General features: G+C 35.8%; 1 protein-coding gene and 1 pseudogene across 1 annotated transcript; one reads left to right on the top strand and one right to left on the bottom strand.

Annotated features, from left to right (window-relative positions):
• Positions 1-6,873: 6,873 nt before the first annotated feature.
• LOC128176962 (uncharacterized) lies at positions 6,874-9,819 on the bottom strand (annotated as a pseudogene).
• Positions 9,820-16,746: 6,927 nt separating this feature from the next.
• On the top strand, positions 16,747-18,103 carry LOC128175204 (uncharacterized). The gene has a single exon (XM_052840653.1). It carries the CDS (start codon positions 16,747-16,749, stop codon positions 17,410-17,412), a length of 666 nt encoding a protein of 221 aa, XP_052696613.1. The 3' UTR covers positions 17,413-18,103.
• The last annotated feature ends 1,896 nt before the right edge of the window (positions 18,104-19,999 follow it).

The raw sequence follows: 19,999 nt of genomic DNA, 5'->3' as shown, positions 1-19,999 counted from the left end.
CATTTTTTTGATAAATGATTTCTAACGTTTATTACTTATCTAATCTAAATTTTCTAGACTCAAAACAATGGCTGACTCTAATTAACACAAATGGGTCAAAACTTGTGAGCTCACCACAACTTGTCCCATTTCCTGTTATAAATGATTCATTTTAATCTTCTTTCTTGAATATTAAAGATGTTCTTGGTTTGCATCTATTTTTATATATAAACTATAAAAAGCGCATATTCTGATCACTTTCATGGCTCACATAAAAAAAATAATGATGAAAAATTTGCAAATACCTCTGTTCTATAACTATCATTTTAAATTTGAAAGATTAAGGAAAAAGGGTTGTTATACAAATATTTATTGTTTTGTATATTCATTTTATTTATTTCACAATTCATATTTTACATCATTTCACATTAAAATTTTCAAAACTAGGCTTTTATTTTTCAGGCAAAGACTTTTATCATTTTTTTTTCAAATAAACCAATCCATTATAAGCCCTTATGAAAGAAATAATAATCGGTCCATTGATAATGAAACTATACATAAACCTGTGCACGCACAAGCTGGTCGAGTTAAATAAACAGAGTTTAAAAAAAGATAGTTAAAGTATTGTCGAAAACATGTTCTTGTACCGCCTCTTTTCCCCAAAAGATTTTTTAACCATACATCATTGCATGATGATGAGAGAGATTTGAAGATTTATTCCCCAAAGAAAAATCATATTTCCCGAAAGCATCGCCCGATTTAAAGTATTACATCTGTAGAAATTAAAATAATTCTTTAAATTAAAAAATACATCATTCATTTTTCAGCTACGAATTTTTAAGTAAAGTTTAACAAAAATACTCTTATTGATTTCAACAGCGAAACCATCAAAAGTTGCAATCTCGTTCGTTAAGATACTATAATCAATTCGTTTGATAATAAAAACGTGAACTATCAGGACAGCATTGGGTGTCTTAACAATTATTTTAAGCATACCCACCAACATATGTTTTTCTTAGAGATAAAAGAAACATGTCTTCTGAATCACGCGGAAGTAAAACAAACAAACATCGGATCTTTACTTTTAATTTGTGTAACGTGTAAACCAATGAGGGAGTATCATAAACAAAGAAAGAATTAACAAAACTTCAATGAAGAGGTGTATGTGATAGAGATATAAAAAGGTTAGCTTTTGTAAAACGGTTTGTTCGATGCTTCACCCTTTATTCTTTGATTTCTGATCGAACGAGTTCGTGTGCTCACCTCGGCCATTATAAACGATAAATGCAATTAACTTTATGTGTTTCGTGATCTGTAGTTTATTCTTACAAATAAAACGATAAAGAGATCTAACAAAATGTTCACACGGCTGTAGAGAGTTAGATCTCAAATATTAATAGAATCAACAACATTTATTGCAGAGTAACTTTAACATCTGGAAACAAACATTCATAAAACTTAGACTACATAAAAACTCCAGCATCCCTTAATTTTATCCTATTCTATTTTACTATTTTGTGCATTTTCCGTATCGAGTGAGTTTTATTGTTAATTAATTTAACTCTATTGATTATATTGAAAGACACATTAAATTTGTCATTACAATTATCATTATATATATATAAAAAGATATTTGTAACAAAAAATATCAAATTTTTTAGAAGGTTTGAAATATCATTATATATTTTTGTAGATTGATAGTCAAGTTTCTTATTTTTCTCTTTTATATTATGATTAATATCTCTTGCACTCAGAAATGTAATAAAATATTATAGGGGGTTATTAAGCTTATTTTCTTTCTTTAACAATTAGTACATGTATACCCTCATTTCACTCAATTAACTTGACCATAGGATATTATACAATAAATCACTCTTAATGAGAACAACATGGAGACCTTACTATCGAGGTGGCCTGGCCTGACCGAGGCCAACAACTGATGTAAGGTCCAGTCACCGAGTGGGTCAGGTCGAGAGGCTTCAATTCACCAATGGTGACCTCATATAGTGTCATCAATTGTTTTGTTATACCGACAATATATGGACTCATATTTATAACTGTAACATTTTAACAAAATATAGCAGCAGAATATATAAACAAACTGCTAGTAGATAAAGGCAGATATGTACCATTCTTATATAAAAATCCCGGCAACAAGTGATTTGAGATAATACTGACCTTTCCTTTGGAACATTGACCAATACATTAGAATCATTTTTATCTTCAAGGAACTCCGATAACAATTGATTTTTAATTTAAGATTTAAATTCCCGGTTTTGAAAATGACTTTGTGATAAACAAGATTTCATTGATACATCTAAATTTTCTGGCTCTTGCTTTGCTGATCAATAACTCGTCAATACCTTACATATTTCTGCTTTTCTGATGCACGATCGCAATGTTTAATATAAATGGTTGACAATCCAGATAAGATATTGTTTTTATGGAGTAACCGAGTGTGTGATGACCGACTGAAGGAACACTGTCATTCCATACAGCAACAGAATCAGTCACTAGGGCATGAATACCCCCCCCCCCCTCTGTCTTCATATATTGTAAATAAATAAAAATTCAAATGCCAACTTATTCTCATTTCTTGTTTATATTTTTATATGCATAATACAATTAGATAATGTCATACTCTTCTTTTAAAATGTTTAAATAATAGCATATTTGATTGCCGCTTAAAAGTCAGTCGAAAAATACATTTAGAAAAATTGTGCATAGAATCGAAAATGTTTTAAATTCTAAAAAATAATTTATAACAGTAAATTAAAAAAAAAATGTTAAAACAAAGTTAAAATAAAGATAAAACAATAAGTAACTCAATTTACATTGTTTCTTTATTCATTAAATCATACTCGAGTATTCTTGCTGAAGATGGATTATAGTTATTCGCTAAAACGCTTATTTTTATTAATGAATTATTCAATCTAAGACAGAAACACTGCACAAAGCTATCTTACTCCTAAAACATGTATATTCTATTTACTTTTACTCCTAAAACATGTATATTCTATTTACTTTTACTCCTAAAACATGTATATTCTATTTACTTTTACTCCTAAAACATGTATATTCTATTTACTTTTACTCCTAAACATGTATATTCTATTTACTTTTACTCCTAAAACATGTATATTCTATTTACTTTTACTCCTAAAACATGTATATTCTATTTACTTTGTAACAGTTTAAAGTGACTTATGTGTCCGTTCGGCCGGGTGTATTGAATTTTCGTAAAAGGGATTTTGTATTATTTATTCAATATACTCGTCACTATTAAATAAATTATTAAATACAATGTACTTACATCACTCCCTTTGTGGTTTTTTGTTTCATAATGTGCAATGTTGAGAAAATATCTCCATCCTTGGCTATCTGTTCTTTATACAATGACCATTCTCTTCATGTTCCTTAATATTTTTTCCTCTCCGGCCGGTGTAGAACATTATATCAAGAAGAACTTTACTCCGCAACCTCTGTGAGCCGTTTTCGTCTAAAATATTACTGATATAAGCGTGGACATATCAGCATCGTTTAATTGAAATACAGTAGTGGGACCGGCACAAAATAAAATGATTGAAAAAAAACCTGCATTTCCCATGACCTTCAAGTAAGAAAAATACCTGTCCTGTTGTTGAATAAATAACAAGTTGATGTTTAATATGTTATTCAATTATTGTAACAAACAAAACGACAGAGTAAATGTACATTATTTTATCATTTCTAAATAAAAATAAAAAAATCTTGACAGTCACTGCAATATAGTAACTCCTGACTTACTTTACATAAAAATAGGATACTTAAGATAACTTTAATGAGTGGTAGTTAACATGGTTAATAAAAGAAACTTTTACATATGATTTAATATTACTTCACAAATATCTCAAAACTAAATTGGTTTAGTCCAAAATGAATTGCAATTATGCCAAAACCCCTTAACTTAGATATTAACTTTACAGATCTTTTGATCTCTTCGGCGGAAGAACAGTATGATTTGAATGTTTACAGATTATTTTAATTAATATAATAACGGATTAAAAGTCACATACAAGTTGTCTTTGTATGGAAGCAATTATATTTGAAATGTAGTTAATAATGTAGTATAATATTAACAATTTAATGTGTTTATTTCTTTGTTTTTAGGTACCTTGGTCACTCAAGTGACCTATTGCGATCTGTTTTCGTCCGTCGACATGTTCAGCTTCTTCTATACTACGTGAAAGCAAAAACATCTTGTAACGACACTAGGGTAACTCATGTAGTACTTTCATAAATTGCGATGCATGTCTGCCCAAGAACCTTCAAAATCAGTTGGCATCGTCGAAGCAGTGCGTAGTTCTCGAACGTTTTGGTTTTTTTTCCACAATATTTGCTCTATTTACTTAAAACCTTTAAAAATGATGTAATAAACAATAAATCAGCTATTCTAAATTCACAATATTCAACACAGTCTGTTAGATTTTTTTAAAGACAACACAAAATCAGTCTCAGGCTTGTCCGAAAATTCAATGCAACCGGGTGTTAAAGACCTACCATGGAGGCCTAAATGTCATGTAACGACACTTCAACTTGCCCGCTTCAATAGAGTAACTAGCATCTCTGATAAACACTGCACAGCATGCGCAACTGCATGACACATTTATGAAAGCATAAACTGCCTGTATGTATGGGACGAGATAAACCTGAAAGTGAGACGGTTCCTCAGCATCAGAATGTAGCAGGACTGGACTAGAAGAAAAACATTCAACATACTTATTAGGTTTTTATTTAATTGTAGTACTGAGGAGATGTTACTGGTATGAGTGCGAAAGGGAAACAAACGAGGTAATAAATATAAATGTTGTGTTTTTTAATATAGTAGGGTACTTTTATTATTTTTTTTTAATATTAGGCCTTAAAATAAAGTTTGATTGTAAACAGACATTTGCTTAAAGTATTAGAAATTTAAGTTAAACTAAATGCATGAATTATGATATCATGAATCCCTAAGACAAATTTAATGGCCTTTTTGTCAGGAACTCATTCCCTTAGGGTAGGGCTAATATGGCCATGTAGAGAAAATGTATAGAATCTTAGAAAAAGTAGTGGAAGATAAAAAGAATGCATGGTTATGGTGTCCACGAAGCTTTCTACCTAAACTGTATACAGGGAAATCTTTTATTTTAATTGTTTTAAAGAAAAGCAAAACATAAATTTTTTTTTTTCTATGAAAATGGCAAGCTCTAAATTTTCTATATTTGAGAAAATTCTTTTATTAAAGCAATAGGTGTAATTTTAACTTTCCCTTTCCAAATTCAATCAAATAAAATTATACATGTGTTTGTGCATGCGTGTAAAACTCTTTTGTACATTCAAGAAATAAAGGTATATTTTAGGTTTTCTTCAAATTAAATTTACTAAAATAAATGAACTTTCATCATATACTAATTTGAATTTCAGAGAACCTTCATGTATCGCCAGAAAATATTCACCATAGACTCCGCCTAAATGCCGACCAGTGCTCTTTCTTGGGATGAATTCAAAGCATTCCATGATGCTCATGTGAGCCAGGGAAATAAGAGGCGTCTGAAAATGGAAGAAAATGACGGCAAGAGAAGGAGCAGATTTTTGAGTGCTCGAGGTGATTATAAGTATAATATACCATTAATTTTAACTGCATTCATACATTTGTCTGATATTTCAATTTACAACTACATTTTGATGCCATCAATTATATGTCTTGATATGAAACTCAAATTTAAACACATATCTTTTTTTCAGAAGCAACCCAGTCCGAGAAATGAAGTTTGTGCATGGACTAGTTGAGATCGATCAGAATATTGATGCCATTTTCAAATATACACAAATAAATAGAGAATTGATTGCTACATATAGAAAAATGTGTAAATTTTTTAGCTGAAATGTGTAGCTCCCGGTCTGAAAATGGACGAGTTGGGAGCTACAGTGCCACCCATTAAACAAATAGTGAATTTATTGCGCAGAAAAAGTACGCTAATTTTGGACTCATTAACCTTGTTTATGCGCAAATTCTTTTAAAACAATTAGTATCATAAAATTCATCATGAAATTTACTACTGATACCGCCTCAGTACTTGCCTCACACTTTCTCTGGAACAAGTTACCGACCTCGAAAAATCAAGTACCGGTATGTTAAATTTACATCGAGATCGAGAGTTGTCATTTTTACATCTAACCAAACCGCACTACTTCACTTTACGTGGCTGTTGATGGTGTTAAAAAGATCATCAAAGACAAGTACAGAGACGATATCAGTGGTAATGTTCACTACAATATAGTCTGGATCTGTTTAGACTTTTGCATCGAAGTTCAACATAATAAAATGTTTCCTTTGGATTTAATTGTATCATTCCTTGCTCAATACAATCAACAATTTCATAGTCAATACTTTGGAGAAGGACGCTCCCTCTGAAGGATTAAATAACATAAAAATATATAAAATCTTTCTTGAGATTGAATTTTTTTTGTTCGAATTTGATCCATTGGAAGTCAGATTTTGTATTTTTGAATGTTTTATGTTAGTGTTGAATTCAGGGGTTCAGACCCTAGGGTGCGGCCAATATGGCCTTTCTCTCTCTCTCTCTCTCTCTCTGTATATATATATATATATATATATATATATATATATATATATATATATATATATATATATATATATATATATATATATATATATATATATATATATATAATGGCCATGACTATCCATCCGTCCGACTTCTGTTCAAAAATTAAAACACAACCATGATGTTATACATAAACTTAATTTTTAATTAGCATACATGTAGTTGGTGAAAATAGATGAAAACAAGGTATCTGTGAGCCAAGGCTCACTAGTAATACCCCTGCTCTGAATTAAATATAGAAAATATTAAGCTACGTCGACATTTAACACGAAATTGACGTCCAATTGAAACAAAAAAAAAAAGATCCCAATGTATGGCATGCCTAAACAAAGAGCGAGTTAAAATTTCAAGCATCTGCAATGAACTGTTACCGAGAAAAATGCAACAAAAGTTTTTGTTACGGTTGGACAGCACGTAAGCTAGGGTAAAACACTATACCCACTTTTTTTTGGAGCGGGGGTATAATAAAGATTTGCATTATATATATAGGGTGCATATTGAATGGTTGCACAATTACCAAGAATGGCAATATCCCTTCCTCGAAAGTTTGCAAGTATATTCTCCTGATGATTGCACCAATACTCATCCACGGCTGGGATTATATAGGTCTTTTGTATCTTGCTAAATGTAGTGGCACATACAAATGTCAGTCGCAAAAATTTCGCAAAATGTGCAATTTTCTGATAATTATTGCCTGACAGTAATATGCTGGCTGCTGAGCGGAGATCTCCTGCATGGAGACGTTTGTTCAGTAGAAACTGTGAGCACCATGAATGAATTTTGTGACCATTCATACATTTCTGAAATTAAAAAAAGAAATAGTAAGTAATTATAGCCATGTAAAACCTTTTTTTTCAAGTTCAAGCTTGTTAAATCTTGTCTTTAAAAGCTAACGACCTGCCAAGAAAGTGGGACACACAAACAGGCACACCAACTAAAGGATAATTCCAATACATATGTACCAGTATTATAATATTTGATGCACTAACCTAATTAGATCATGTTAACTAAATGTACCTTTAATTACAGGTACGTACTATGTGATTACAATGATTTCAGATTATTACCAGCAGAAATGAAATGCCAGACACAACATGTGGTATTTGAAATCTTTGCAAATCTGATGTCCCAGAATTTTTTTTATTACAACCAACCAAGTTTGAAAATTTCTAAATTTAGAGTTGTAGTGGCAACTCCAATGAATTCCAACCCTTATTTTGGATAAAGTTACTGTAAACTTGATTATCATATACCCTTCATATAAAAGATAAAAATAACAAATTTATCCTTGTTTATCTTTTGAACAAAACCATACGCTAAAGTAAAGATGTTTAACTGTGTACTATGTCATCAGTTTTTAAGAGTAGTGATATGGGTTCTGAAAAAATAGGATCACACTCAGTAAAAACAGCATCAAAAAAAAATTAATGGGTATTTTTAAAGAGCTTAACCCACACACTCTGTTGACAGCTCAACTCTGGATAAACAACCCTCTGAGGTACAAGTCAATGGCACCACAGTGTTTGCCAGGGATAATAGCTGGCCTTCAAAAACCATAAAAACATTCTGCATGGCATCATTGACATCATTTGCTGAAGTTATATGGTTTACGCCTTGTCCTACAAACACTCTGGATTGAATTCTTCATCAGACTCCTCCTCACTGTCTGAGGACTCATATTTGTTTGAACTGACAATCCTCGAGCTCATCCCTAAAATACATTCGACACTTTACCAATGATACATCTACATGTATATCAAGAGAAAATTTGACACTAGAACTTTCAAATTTAACTAACATTAACCAATTAAACTGAATTATAAAACTAATACAGATGTATGTTTGACTTATATTATAACACCACGTACTGCTTGTAAATCAAAGCATAAATTGCAGTTAGGCATGTAAGTAAAACTCCTTTTGGTTTTGAAGTTGTACATTGATATACTTTCAGAATCCTTAATCACTGTCAAGATGACACACTGCTTGTGTGTGCTATAGATTTACTTTAGATTGATTGTGATGCTTAGTTCATAGTCTTCGTCTGATGAATCTTCTTCTTGAACATCAGGTTCAGACATGTCAATGGTGATTCTATAAATGAGTTTACCCGTAATCAGTTTAATATACAAATAAACATGACTAAATTTGATGTAACAATACAAAATTAAATAACTTTTTTTTCATGAAAACAGATTACATAACTCCACAAAAGCATTTGAGATAAATCTGGTAAAAAAATAAATCTTATTCTGCTTTTTTAATCATTTAATATTTATTCGTTTGATGAGATATCGGCGCTTCTGATTGGTCGAAAAATTTCTTTGATACCTGCATCAATAATTTTTGCTGGATCTACTTTTCTCAACTGTTCTGATCTAACACTATTTATAGAACGGGAATTTCCAAGATAAACACTGCCAATAAAATGTAAAGTTATGTCTGTTTTATTGTCAGCAAACAAAATGCAACCTTGTGAATATAAAAACTTGAAAGTTTAACTTTCAAAAATAAACAAAACACAATATTTGATTCACGAAAAAGAAAATTTAGCGTCTTCTCACGATTTCGTCTGCTTGAGATCAATCAACATTTACAGCGAGGCTTGCTGTTCCTTTTCCAGGAATATTATAACGAACATATAGGCCCATAAACTTTCAGGGTTACACTGCTGTTCAAATTTGATAACGATCATTTTTAAATTTACATACGTACATGATCGGTCATCAGAATAAGCGTCGTAAAGAAAAGCTATATGTAATGCATCAACTCCTTCGATCGGCGCATTCCAAGCGGCAGATATACCATTTACTGATTTAAGTACATCACTGGCTATCTAGTTACCACAACGTTTACAAAAGTCGCTTACACATGCTTTTCTTTGTCGAATAGCATGTATAAGCGACTTTTGTAAACGTTGTGGTAACTAGATAACTTTAATAAAGTAATCATATTTTACTGTAATTCTAACTTACGAAAAGGGGTCCACAAAACTACTTCTAAAACTGATTTTCTTTGATGTACACTCCTTCGAATTGATGTCTAAAGTATGTTCAAGTTCTGAGACTGATGCTCCCATATCTTCATCTGTTTTGTTTATATTGGATAAAACTTCTTTCCTGCGTCTTTTCTTTTCCGATTCGCTTAAAATCGCCCTCCTACCTCTTTTTTTTTTCTCACCACCCTCCATTGTGCGCGGAGAACTTTAGATTTTCTGAGGTCATGCGCCAGGTCATGATAAAGCGGAGCTACATACAATTTTTGTACAGGACGACAAAAATTCCGAAAATGTTTTTTCGGGACATACTTACAATTCCGACGGTCACAAAACAATGTTTATACATTCAAATTTCCCTTTGTGAAAAAAGGCGATTGTGATCTTATAAGAACACTTTTTATTGGTGGCAAAAATACAGCTCATATTGCTTTAAATGTTTGATTCTGGTGTCAACGAGGTCCTCTAACTAAATTGTAAAATTTATGGTCCCTGTGACTGGGATTGGGGCTCTAGGGCGGAGCCAATATGGCCATATAGTGAAAATATATTAAATATTTATCAAAGTGGTGGGAAATAAAGTAATGGCTTGTTTTATGTTCATTTTTAAAAATAATTTAAAGAAAACTAGTGCAAACTTTTCGCACAGAATTAAAAGAAAATAGCAGACCCCTGTTAATCCGTATGTGTAATAATAATAGACCATAATTTAAACACATATAAATATAAATCAATGTCAGTCAGTTATAATATACAATACCCCCACACTACAGTTAAATGTTAGTAATCTTTTAAAATATCCATGTCTGCATCTGAACAGGGGAAATAGAGTGGCGACAGCAGAAACAATATTTCATATTTTAAACAATACAGCAAAGTATCAAATTATCATGGCATGTCTCAAGACACCTGGTTTAATTATCTCCATATTATTTATATAATATTACAAGTCCTCACCCCAACCCACAAATCTATAAACAAATATCTATACTTTAACTTATTTAAAATATGGATGGACTCTAGGTAGCAAATGTCTACGGTGTTGTTTTTAAACAGAGTCGTGTCTCTCCACCACATCTTCTCTCGCCAGTTGTTGTTTCTATTGTTGTTTCAACGATGTCTTCTGAAGGGGGTGTGTTCGGGGCAACGAGAACTGATTTTCTTTTTTAAAGGGCTTATGGATTCACTCCTCCGTTTCAATGGTGAGGGTTTGTTCCTTCAGATGGATTTGGGAGAGACGTCTTGAGGGACCATTCCATTTCAGTAAATCTCCGACACCACCCAGAATACTTCATCGATCTTCTTTAACTATTCATATAACATCTTCTCTTTCTTTGTGACTGTAACGATTTTAAGTTATGTAATGTTGAATCATGTGTACGGCACATGATAGCTGTGTTTGCATTGTCGCCTAGCAACCAGCGGAGATTGTCACGTGACCCACAGAGGGTATATAAACGAGCGCGTCGCAGCCGCAGCGTTCTTTTCCCTAGCAGTCTTCATAGAGAAGAGAGAGAGAAATTGCGAGACTAAGGTACGGTTTTGGTAGGTGGGTTGCCTTGAGAGAGAGGCTTACCACATTTTCATAGTTAATAGGACCAACCGTGTTTGACCACTAGTTGGTTATTATAGAGGCTGTCCTCTCAGAGGTTAGCCTGGCTTAGTCGTCGCTGATACTCTAGTAGTATTAGGGAAGGGGTACGCCTTTAGTTTAGAGGTTGTACACTGTCCGTCCTGCATAAGGCATTAACACAGTGACTGCCTCTACTAAGGGTTTACCTCTTCAGTAGGTTATCCAGCTAGGGCGTGCCGCGGGTATTCACTACCGCCTGAATAAGGCATATAATAGTGTTTACCTCGTGGTATTACCTCGTGGTATTAATAAAGTTACAATCCCAGCCGACCAGATTCATTAAGTAAGGGAAGGCCATTTTGTAAATATTTGTAGGCCAATTGTAATCACTAATCATTTTAGAGAGGAAAATTATTATTGTTTGATATTTTTTTATATTCAACACCCAGACCCTAGAATTGACTAGGTACGGACCCCTCGACACGTTACAAAAATAAATGGTGGCAGCGCGGTGGGATCTGGGTAACTGTTGAATTATTAGCTGATTACTTTATGTGAATTTTGGTCGGAATAAATTCTTTTGATTGTATTGTGTTTAATTTTAAAATTATGATGAGCGCATTAGAAAAAGAATTGCGGCAGTTGCATGACGGGTTGCCTAAGACAGCTGAGAAATCGCACGCCAGAGATTCAGGCATACCTGACAGCAGGCACACCACATTACTGGGTGAAAAGTCATATAAGAGTTCTGGTGCGAAACCTAAGCAATTAAAGAAGACCACCAGTTTTCTTGGAGATGACGAGCATAGTTTTGTGGAAAACTTCAATGAGCTGACAAGCCGCAAGCAACGTGTATCAAGTACACCATATATCGACTCTGCAGCCATTGATGACCCTGATGACTCAAGGCCTTACAAGGACAATGTAACACGCAGGCGTCAGAAAAAGGATGACAATGAGCCCGTCCGTTCAGGAGTTAAGGCAGACAAGTTTGATGGTAGTTCATCCTGGGTTGATTTCAAATCACATTTTGAAATTTGTGCCGCCCTTAACAAATGGTCTGTTTCAGACAAGGGGATGCATTTGGCGGTATCATTGAGGGGTCAAGCCCAGGGTGTATTAGGAAACCTACCAGAGGGTGAAAAGTGCAACTACAGACTGTTGTGTAAGGCGCTTGAAGAGAGGTTCTCCCCGACAAATCAGACAGAACTCTATAGAGCTCAACTGCGAGAGAGGCGACAGAAAGCCTCAGATTCATTGCCTGAATTAGGTCAGGATATAAGGAGGCTTACCAATCTTGCCTACCCAACAGCACCAGTTGAGGTAAAAGAGACGCTTTCCAAAGAGCAGTTTATAGACGCCCTGAGAGATAGAGACATGCGTCTAAGGGTTCGACAAGCAAGGCCCATTGATCTCAATGATGCCGTGAGACATGCTGTTGAGTTGGATGCTTTTCAGGCGGCAGACCATCGAATGCACGACAGTCCAACCTATGCAAGGTCTACACAGAGTGATGAAGAAAAGTTAGACCCAATATCGGTGTTGACAAAGGCGGTACTTGACCTTCAAAATGAAATAAAAATTCTGAAGAAAGACAGAGACCATCCCACAGTAGATACGCATAAAAGAGGCGGACAAAAATCTACTGTAGTTTGTCATTATTGTAAACGGGAAGGACATGTCAAAGCCAAGTGTTTCAAGTACTTAAAGTTATTAGATAAGACAAAGAGTTCAGACCAAGGTCCATCGAAGAATGGTCTGCCTAAATCCAACAAACCAAATACAAAAAGTTCTGCAGGAAGGTCTGGTGTCACCTACAAAGTTGGAGAGGCTGGCATGTTTTTACATGCATTAGTAAATGGCAAAGCTGTTAAATTGCTGGTAGATTCAGGAGCTACCCTGAGCATATTATCTCCGGATATCTTAAACTCCGTTGGTTTTCGGAACTCACAGCTTGTGAGGCTGAGTAGACCAATAGTAACTGCAAATGGTACACCACTAAAGACTGACGGTCTACTAACAATCAACATGCAGTTAGGGAATGACAATTTTGCACAAGCGTTTGCCGTTGCAGAAATAGGGGTTGATGGTATACTAGGTCTTGATTTTCTGAAAGACCACCATTGCTTCATAGATATGGAATCCCTGTCACTGAAAGTAGGAGGCAAACAGCATGCTTTACACATGGAAGGTAAAATTGGCTGTTGCAGGGTCACATTAGCAGATGATGTTTGTATACCACCGAGTTGTGAAGTTGTCGCCAAGTGCAATGTTTTACCTCCAATATTTGATAAAGTCCCAGAATTAGGTCTAATAGAACCTTCATGTCGGTTTATGGAGTCAGACAGAGCCTTAGTAGCGCGAGCTCTTGTAACTGGAAAAAAATTTGCACCAGTTAGAATGCTGAACTTGTCTGATCAAGTTCTTAATGTGTATAAGGGGACATTAGTGGCAAACCTGGTGCCAGTAGAAAATGTAGAGGATGTAAAGGATGATGAATGCTTTGACGACAATCAACAGGCAATGCCTGATCACCTCCATGATCTTTACGAACGAACAATAAAAGGAATGGGTGCCAAAGATGCCAATTTGATATATAAGTTTTTAATGCGGTATTCAAAGTTATTTGCTGTATCAGATGCAGAATTAGGGAAGACAAATGTGACTGAGCATAAGATTGATACTGGAAGTGCACAGCCCATCAAACAACGCCCAAGACGACTTCCATTTCACATGCAAACAGAGGTTGATAAACATGTGGATGACATGATGAAGAGAAATGTTATTGAAGAGTCAACAAGTCCATGGTCGTCACCTGTCGTCCTTGTTAAAAAGAAAGACGGTACAACCAGATTTTGCGTCGATTATCGCAAGCTTAATGGCGTGACAATCAAAGACGCTTACCCCTTACCAAGGATTGACGACTCACTAGATCAGTTGAATGGAGTCAAGTGGTTTTCCACTCTTGATTTAAACTCTGGATACTGGCAAGTGGAAATGTCTCCGGATGATCGTAGCAAGACAGCTTTTGCTACAAGAAGAGGCTTGTATCAATTTAAGGTCATGCCATTCGGCTTTGTAATGCCCCGGCAACCTTTGAGCGTCTGATGGAGACAGTTCTAAGAAATCTTCAATGGGATATATGTCTAGTGTATCTAGATGATATCATTGTGGTAGGAAATACTATAGAGGATATGATTCAAAATCTTACTCTAGTGTTCGACCGCTTACTGGCTGCTGGTCTCAAATTAAAAGCGCGTAAATGCACATTGTTTGCAAAAGAAGTAGAGTATTTAGGTCATATCGTATCTGAAAGAGGGATAGCAACGAGCCCCGAAAAGATCAAAGTGGTTAAACAGTGGCCTATTCCATCTAACCTCACTGAGTTAAGGTCATTTGTAGGCTTCTGCAGTTACTATCGAAGGTTTGTGCCAAATTTTGCAATGATTGCAAAACCGTTACATGACTTGACGAAGAAGAATATAACCTTTAGATGGAACGATGACTGTCAAAATGCCTTCGATAGGCTCAGGAAAGAACTAGCGACAGCTCCAGTTTTAGCTCACCCCGATTTCGATCAAGAATTCATACTTGATACTGACGCTAGCAATGAAGCCGTAGGCGGGGTGCTCTCGCAAATACAGAATGGAGTAGAGAGACCTGTAGCATTTGCGAGTAAAAGTCTATCGAAGTCTGAAAGGAAGTACTGCGTTACTCGCAAAGAACTCTTAGCTGTTGTGCTATTCGTCAAACATTTTCGACAATACTTGTATGGCCGAAAGTTTAAAATAAGGACCGACCATAGTTCATTAAAATGGTTGATGAACTTTAAAGATCCCCAGGGGCAGCTGGCTCGTTGGATAGAAATGCTGTCAAGTTATGACTTCTATATAGAACATAGGCCAGGAAAGTTTCACAATAACGCGGACAGTTTGAGCAGAATGCCATGCAAGCAGTGTAAGAGTGATCATAGACTGGGTTGCCTTGCTTTAAAGCAGGATTCAGACAATGCCTTTGGTTTCACTGGAGATGTTACTTTGAGTGAAATGCAGGATTCCGATAGAAATCTAGGTATGGTAAAGAAGTGGTTGGCAAATAAAAAGCGTCCTGAATACAATGCCATTTCAGGGGAGTCCATGACTGTAAAATCGTTATGGTCTCAATGGGATAGATTGATTTTACATGAAGGTGTTCTATACAGACAGTGGGATGATTTGATTTCAAAGAGTCAAAAATTACAAGCTGTAATCCCAAACGAAGAAAGGAGAACAACTCTAAAATTCTGCCATGATGATCGAGCAGCTGGTCATCTCGGTGTGCATAAAACCTTGGCAAAAATACGACAGTCTTACTACTGGCCGGGTTTGCAAAGAGATGTCAGACAATACATTAGAGGTTGTGAGGTTTGCACCAAGAGGAAGGCGCCTACTATGACAAATAAAGCCCCGATGCAAATAGTTGGTTCAGGATCTCCCATGGAAAGAATAGCCACTGACATTCTTGGAGAACTGCCCGAGACTGATAATGGCAACAGATATATACTAGTTGTAGCTGATTATTTTACTAAGTGGACGGAGTGCTTTGCAATGCCTAACATGGAGTCGAAAACAGTAGCTACAAAAATTGTAGAAGAGGTGATTACTCGACTTGGTGTCCCAGACACAATACACTCGGATCAAGGTCGACAATACGAAAGTGAACTCTTCCAGGAGACATGTAAGCTACTTGACATTCAAAAGACACATACGACTCCCTACCACCCACAGTCAGATGGTATGGTAGAGCGTTTTAATCGGACTTTAACAACGATGCTCAGTGCCTTTGTAAATGAGCACCACTCCGATTGGGATGTCCATTTGCCATATGTTATGATGGCCTATCGATCATCCATACAGGAAACTACTGGGATGACTCCAAATATGCTAATGTTAGGCCGAGAGACAAAGACGCCACTAGATGTTATGTATGAACCACCTCGTAACATTAAACAGTCTCCGTCAAACAAATGGGTATGGGAACTCCAAGAACGCCTAGAGATTGCTCACAATGTTGTCCGAGAAAATATTGGACAAGCCATGGTTAGACAAAAGCACTACCATGATAGAAAACTGAAATGGAAAACATTTGTTAGCGGTGAAGAGGTTTATGTTTTCTTTCCGAGACGAAAGCCCGGGACCTCTTCAAAATTTACAAGCTATTGGCAAGGTCCATATAGGGTTATCAAAAAGATGTCTGACATAACGTATTTGATCAACTGTGGTCCTAAAGGGGGTGAACAAGTTATACATGTTGACCGTATGCGAAAGAAGTATCCGCAGGTACTTTCAAATGAGGAACTTCCACCACTAGAGGAAGATCAAGAGCCACTCGATAAAGAGGGCAAAGATGATGTTGCATATGATAGCCCTGTCCGTAATAATAGACCTGTTAGAGATAGAAGGCCACCTAAATGGCTTCATGATTATTATGTTGATAAACCTGATAAATAGTGTTAAGTATGATAATGTCTGTAAGAGTACAGTGACTTATACTCTTTTCATTTGTTGTAGATGGCAAAGACTAAGACCACTCCAAATTATGAGTTTCGGCGTTGTCCAATGTGTTCCTATTCAGCAAGAAGTGAAGAAGACTACAAAGGACACGTCTTCAAGTGTGCTATGCGGACCTTCCAATGTCCTGTGTGCGACTTCTGTAATAATAAAGAAGCTAACCTGAAGCGATGTCACCCTGGCCTAGCCAAGGAAGAAGTCGTTAAGTTGGGAAGCAAGGAGGATAAGTGTGAAGAAGTGAGAGAACAGCGGGAAGACGATTGGCTTGCTCAAGATCCGGGAGATCTTATTGGAGAAATTTCAGATGAGGATAGCGATAAAGACGATGATGGAGACACCACGAGTGATAAAGAAGCTGAATCTCAAGAGAAAGAGGTAGATGAAGGTTTGCTTGAGGGAAGGATGTTTAGGAAGCCGACAACGCCTTCGCTTCCGATAATTAGTAAGCGGAAATCTTCGGATGTCCACTTGTCTCCTGCACAACCTAAAAAGTTGAGAAAGGAGGATCAAGCCGTGCAGACTCCATTAAGTGGTGAAAACTTTGGAAACTCGTTTGGAAGCAGGAGGGACTGCGGAACTCAAACGGATCCTTTGAAAAGAATCCTGACAACGAAAACTGTCAAGAAGTTCAGAGATGGAAATGTTGACACTAAAGATTGTTTCTAAAGAAAAAGTTGTGTTTGATATGTGAATCATTTGAAATTCATTTTTAAGGAAAATTGTTTTGTTCTGCAAAGTAAAGAAACTTTGTAGATTAAGTACATATGCTAAATAAATATAACTTGGTAGTTTTCACATTTTCTTTACATGCGGGTAGCATGTCATCGAAGGCGTGGGTAGTGTAACGATTTTAAGTTATGTAATGTTGAATCATGCGTACGGCACATGATAGCTGTGTTTGCATTGTCGCCTAGCAACCAGCGGAGATTGTCACGTGACCCACAGAGGGTATATAAACGAGCGCGTCGCAGCCGCAGCGTTCTTTTCCCTAGCAGTCTTCATAGAGAAGAGAGAGAGAAATTGCGAGACTAAGGTACGGTTTTGGTAGGTGGGTTGCCTTGAGAGAGAGGCTTACCACATTTTCATAGTTAATAGGACCAACCGTGTTTGACCACTAGTTGGTTATTATAGAGGCTGTCCTCTCAGAGGTTAGCCTGGCTTAGTCGTCGCTGATACTCTAGTAGTATTAGGGAAGGGGTACGCCTTTAGTTTAGAGGTTGTACACTGTCCGTCCTGCATAAGGCATTAACACAGTGACTGCCTCTACTAAGGGTTTACCTCTTCAGTAGGTTATCCAGCTAGGGCGTGCCGCGGGTATTCACTACCGCCTGAATAAGGCATATAATAGTGTTTACCTCGTGGTATTACCTCGTGGTATTAATAAAGTTACAATCGCAGCCGACCAGATTCATTAAGTAAGGGAAGGCCATTTTGTAAATATTTGTAGGCCAATTGTAATCACTAATCATTTTAGAGAGGAAAATTATTATTGTTTGATATTTTTTTATATTCAACACCCAGACCCTAGAATTGACTAGGTACGGACCCCTCGACACGTTACAGTGACAATGTCATCTGCTTGGTCACCATTCTCCTTGTCTACCACTGGATCTATTTTATATTCATTGATGCAGCCCAACAACTGGCTTGTTAAGTCCTCTTCTGATTTACTCCCTGCCTTCTTTTCCTCTACCACTGGAACTATCTCGTAATTCTCGGCGCTGCTCAATAACTGGCTTCTTATGTCTTCAAATTTTGCATTTGATTTACTGCCTGTCCTTTTTTTGGTACTCTAACCCATCCAGTATGTGATGAAGGCTGCGTTCCTTTCATATTTAACTCTCATACGATTGCGCCCATGAGAAAAGGGTGCTTATGACATTTTTTGCACATTTTGAGATTTTTATAGGGAATCTACGATCTACGAATAATTACGATGTCAAACATTTTTAGTAATACATTTTCACTAACTACTCATGTTTGGAAAAATATTCCGAACTCTTGCGACACCGTAGGTACTGGCACGATAACAGTTTCTCACTCTTTTCAGCATACTGCGTGCGACTTAAAGAATCTTGTATTAAAAAAACATGCATGAACAAAATGTACAATTTTGTTTATCGTGTAGTTTTTGTTTGTAACGTATATTTAGAAATCATAACAATGTATTAATAAGAGGCTTAGGTAATGGAAATCTCTCTTTCCTTTTATCTATTTGGTACTATTCCATGACCATTTTTGTTCTGGCTCTTTGTTTAAATATATAACTTGAAATACGAAGTTTTAATTTCAAAAAAAGTATAAGAGTATGATTACATCATTTCTGAACCATTCTCAGGAACCAACATCCAGATAGTGACTTTCTGCATATTTAAATTCACTCGTGTTCATTACATTGAATCGGACCACTTAAGTACAGGTTCACGTAAGAATCAGGCAATATCGAAATTTTGTGATAAGTGATAAGACGCAAAATAAAACGAAATTTTACCCAGCAAGAAACTGGTATGTTTAGAATGTATATGCCAAATTATTCTGAAATATTCCGTTTCGTTTTTGAATACGGGCCCGATATATTGACAAGGCGCTCAATTTTGACGCCGTGCAAGTCTTAGTAAAATAGCATATATTTTTATCAAATTACTAAAAACAGCAAACCTTACGAGAAAAATTGATTATAAATAGTAACTAAACTCACTCAGCACAATGATTTCCAATTTTAAAAAGTATTGAAAAGTTTGAGTTTTGAGTTTAAATTGCCGTTAAAATTAGCAAATTCGAGTGAAATCTGGTTGTCTTTCTTGGTTGTTTCACAATATCGTCGCTAGATGGCGCCTCGTTGCTACGTACGCTAGTGCGCGAAAATGGAAGTTCGAGAAGACTACACGGTTTCGGGACACTACGCAAACCGTTTCACAAGTCTGTATAAAGCCGATCCAGAATAAACAACTCCAATGACCCTTTGTAATTGTTGCAGAGACATAACAAGACATCTGCAAAGTTGAAAACTTAATGATGGCCGACAAACAACCTGTCAACCCAGCCGCGGACAGCGAAGGAAGTCATACCCCACATTATATACAGGTATATTATTGCATATCCACGCTATACATGTTGAATGAAATAAGCTTTTTCAAACAGTGATATAAGTTAACTAACAACTGCAGTGAAGTTTTCGTTTTATTGGCATATTTCACTACATGTATCGGTGATCATACTGGTTTTCCCCGAATCTATTTTTAGAACATCAAAG

Source organism: Crassostrea angulata, chromosome 3 (assembly GCF_025612915.1).
Source record: "Crassostrea angulata isolate pt1a10 chromosome 3, ASM2561291v2, whole genome shotgun sequence".
Classification (NCBI taxonomy): domain Eukaryota; kingdom Metazoa; phylum Mollusca; class Bivalvia; order Ostreida; family Ostreidae; genus Magallana; species Magallana angulata.
This window is presented reverse-complemented; position numbering and strand designations above follow the sequence as displayed.

Excerpts from the sequence above, each read along its gene's own strand:
- LOC128175204 (XM_052840653.1), top strand. The coding sequence starts at position 16,747 with ATGGCAAAGACTAAGACCACTCCAAATTATGAGTTTCGGCGTTGTCCA.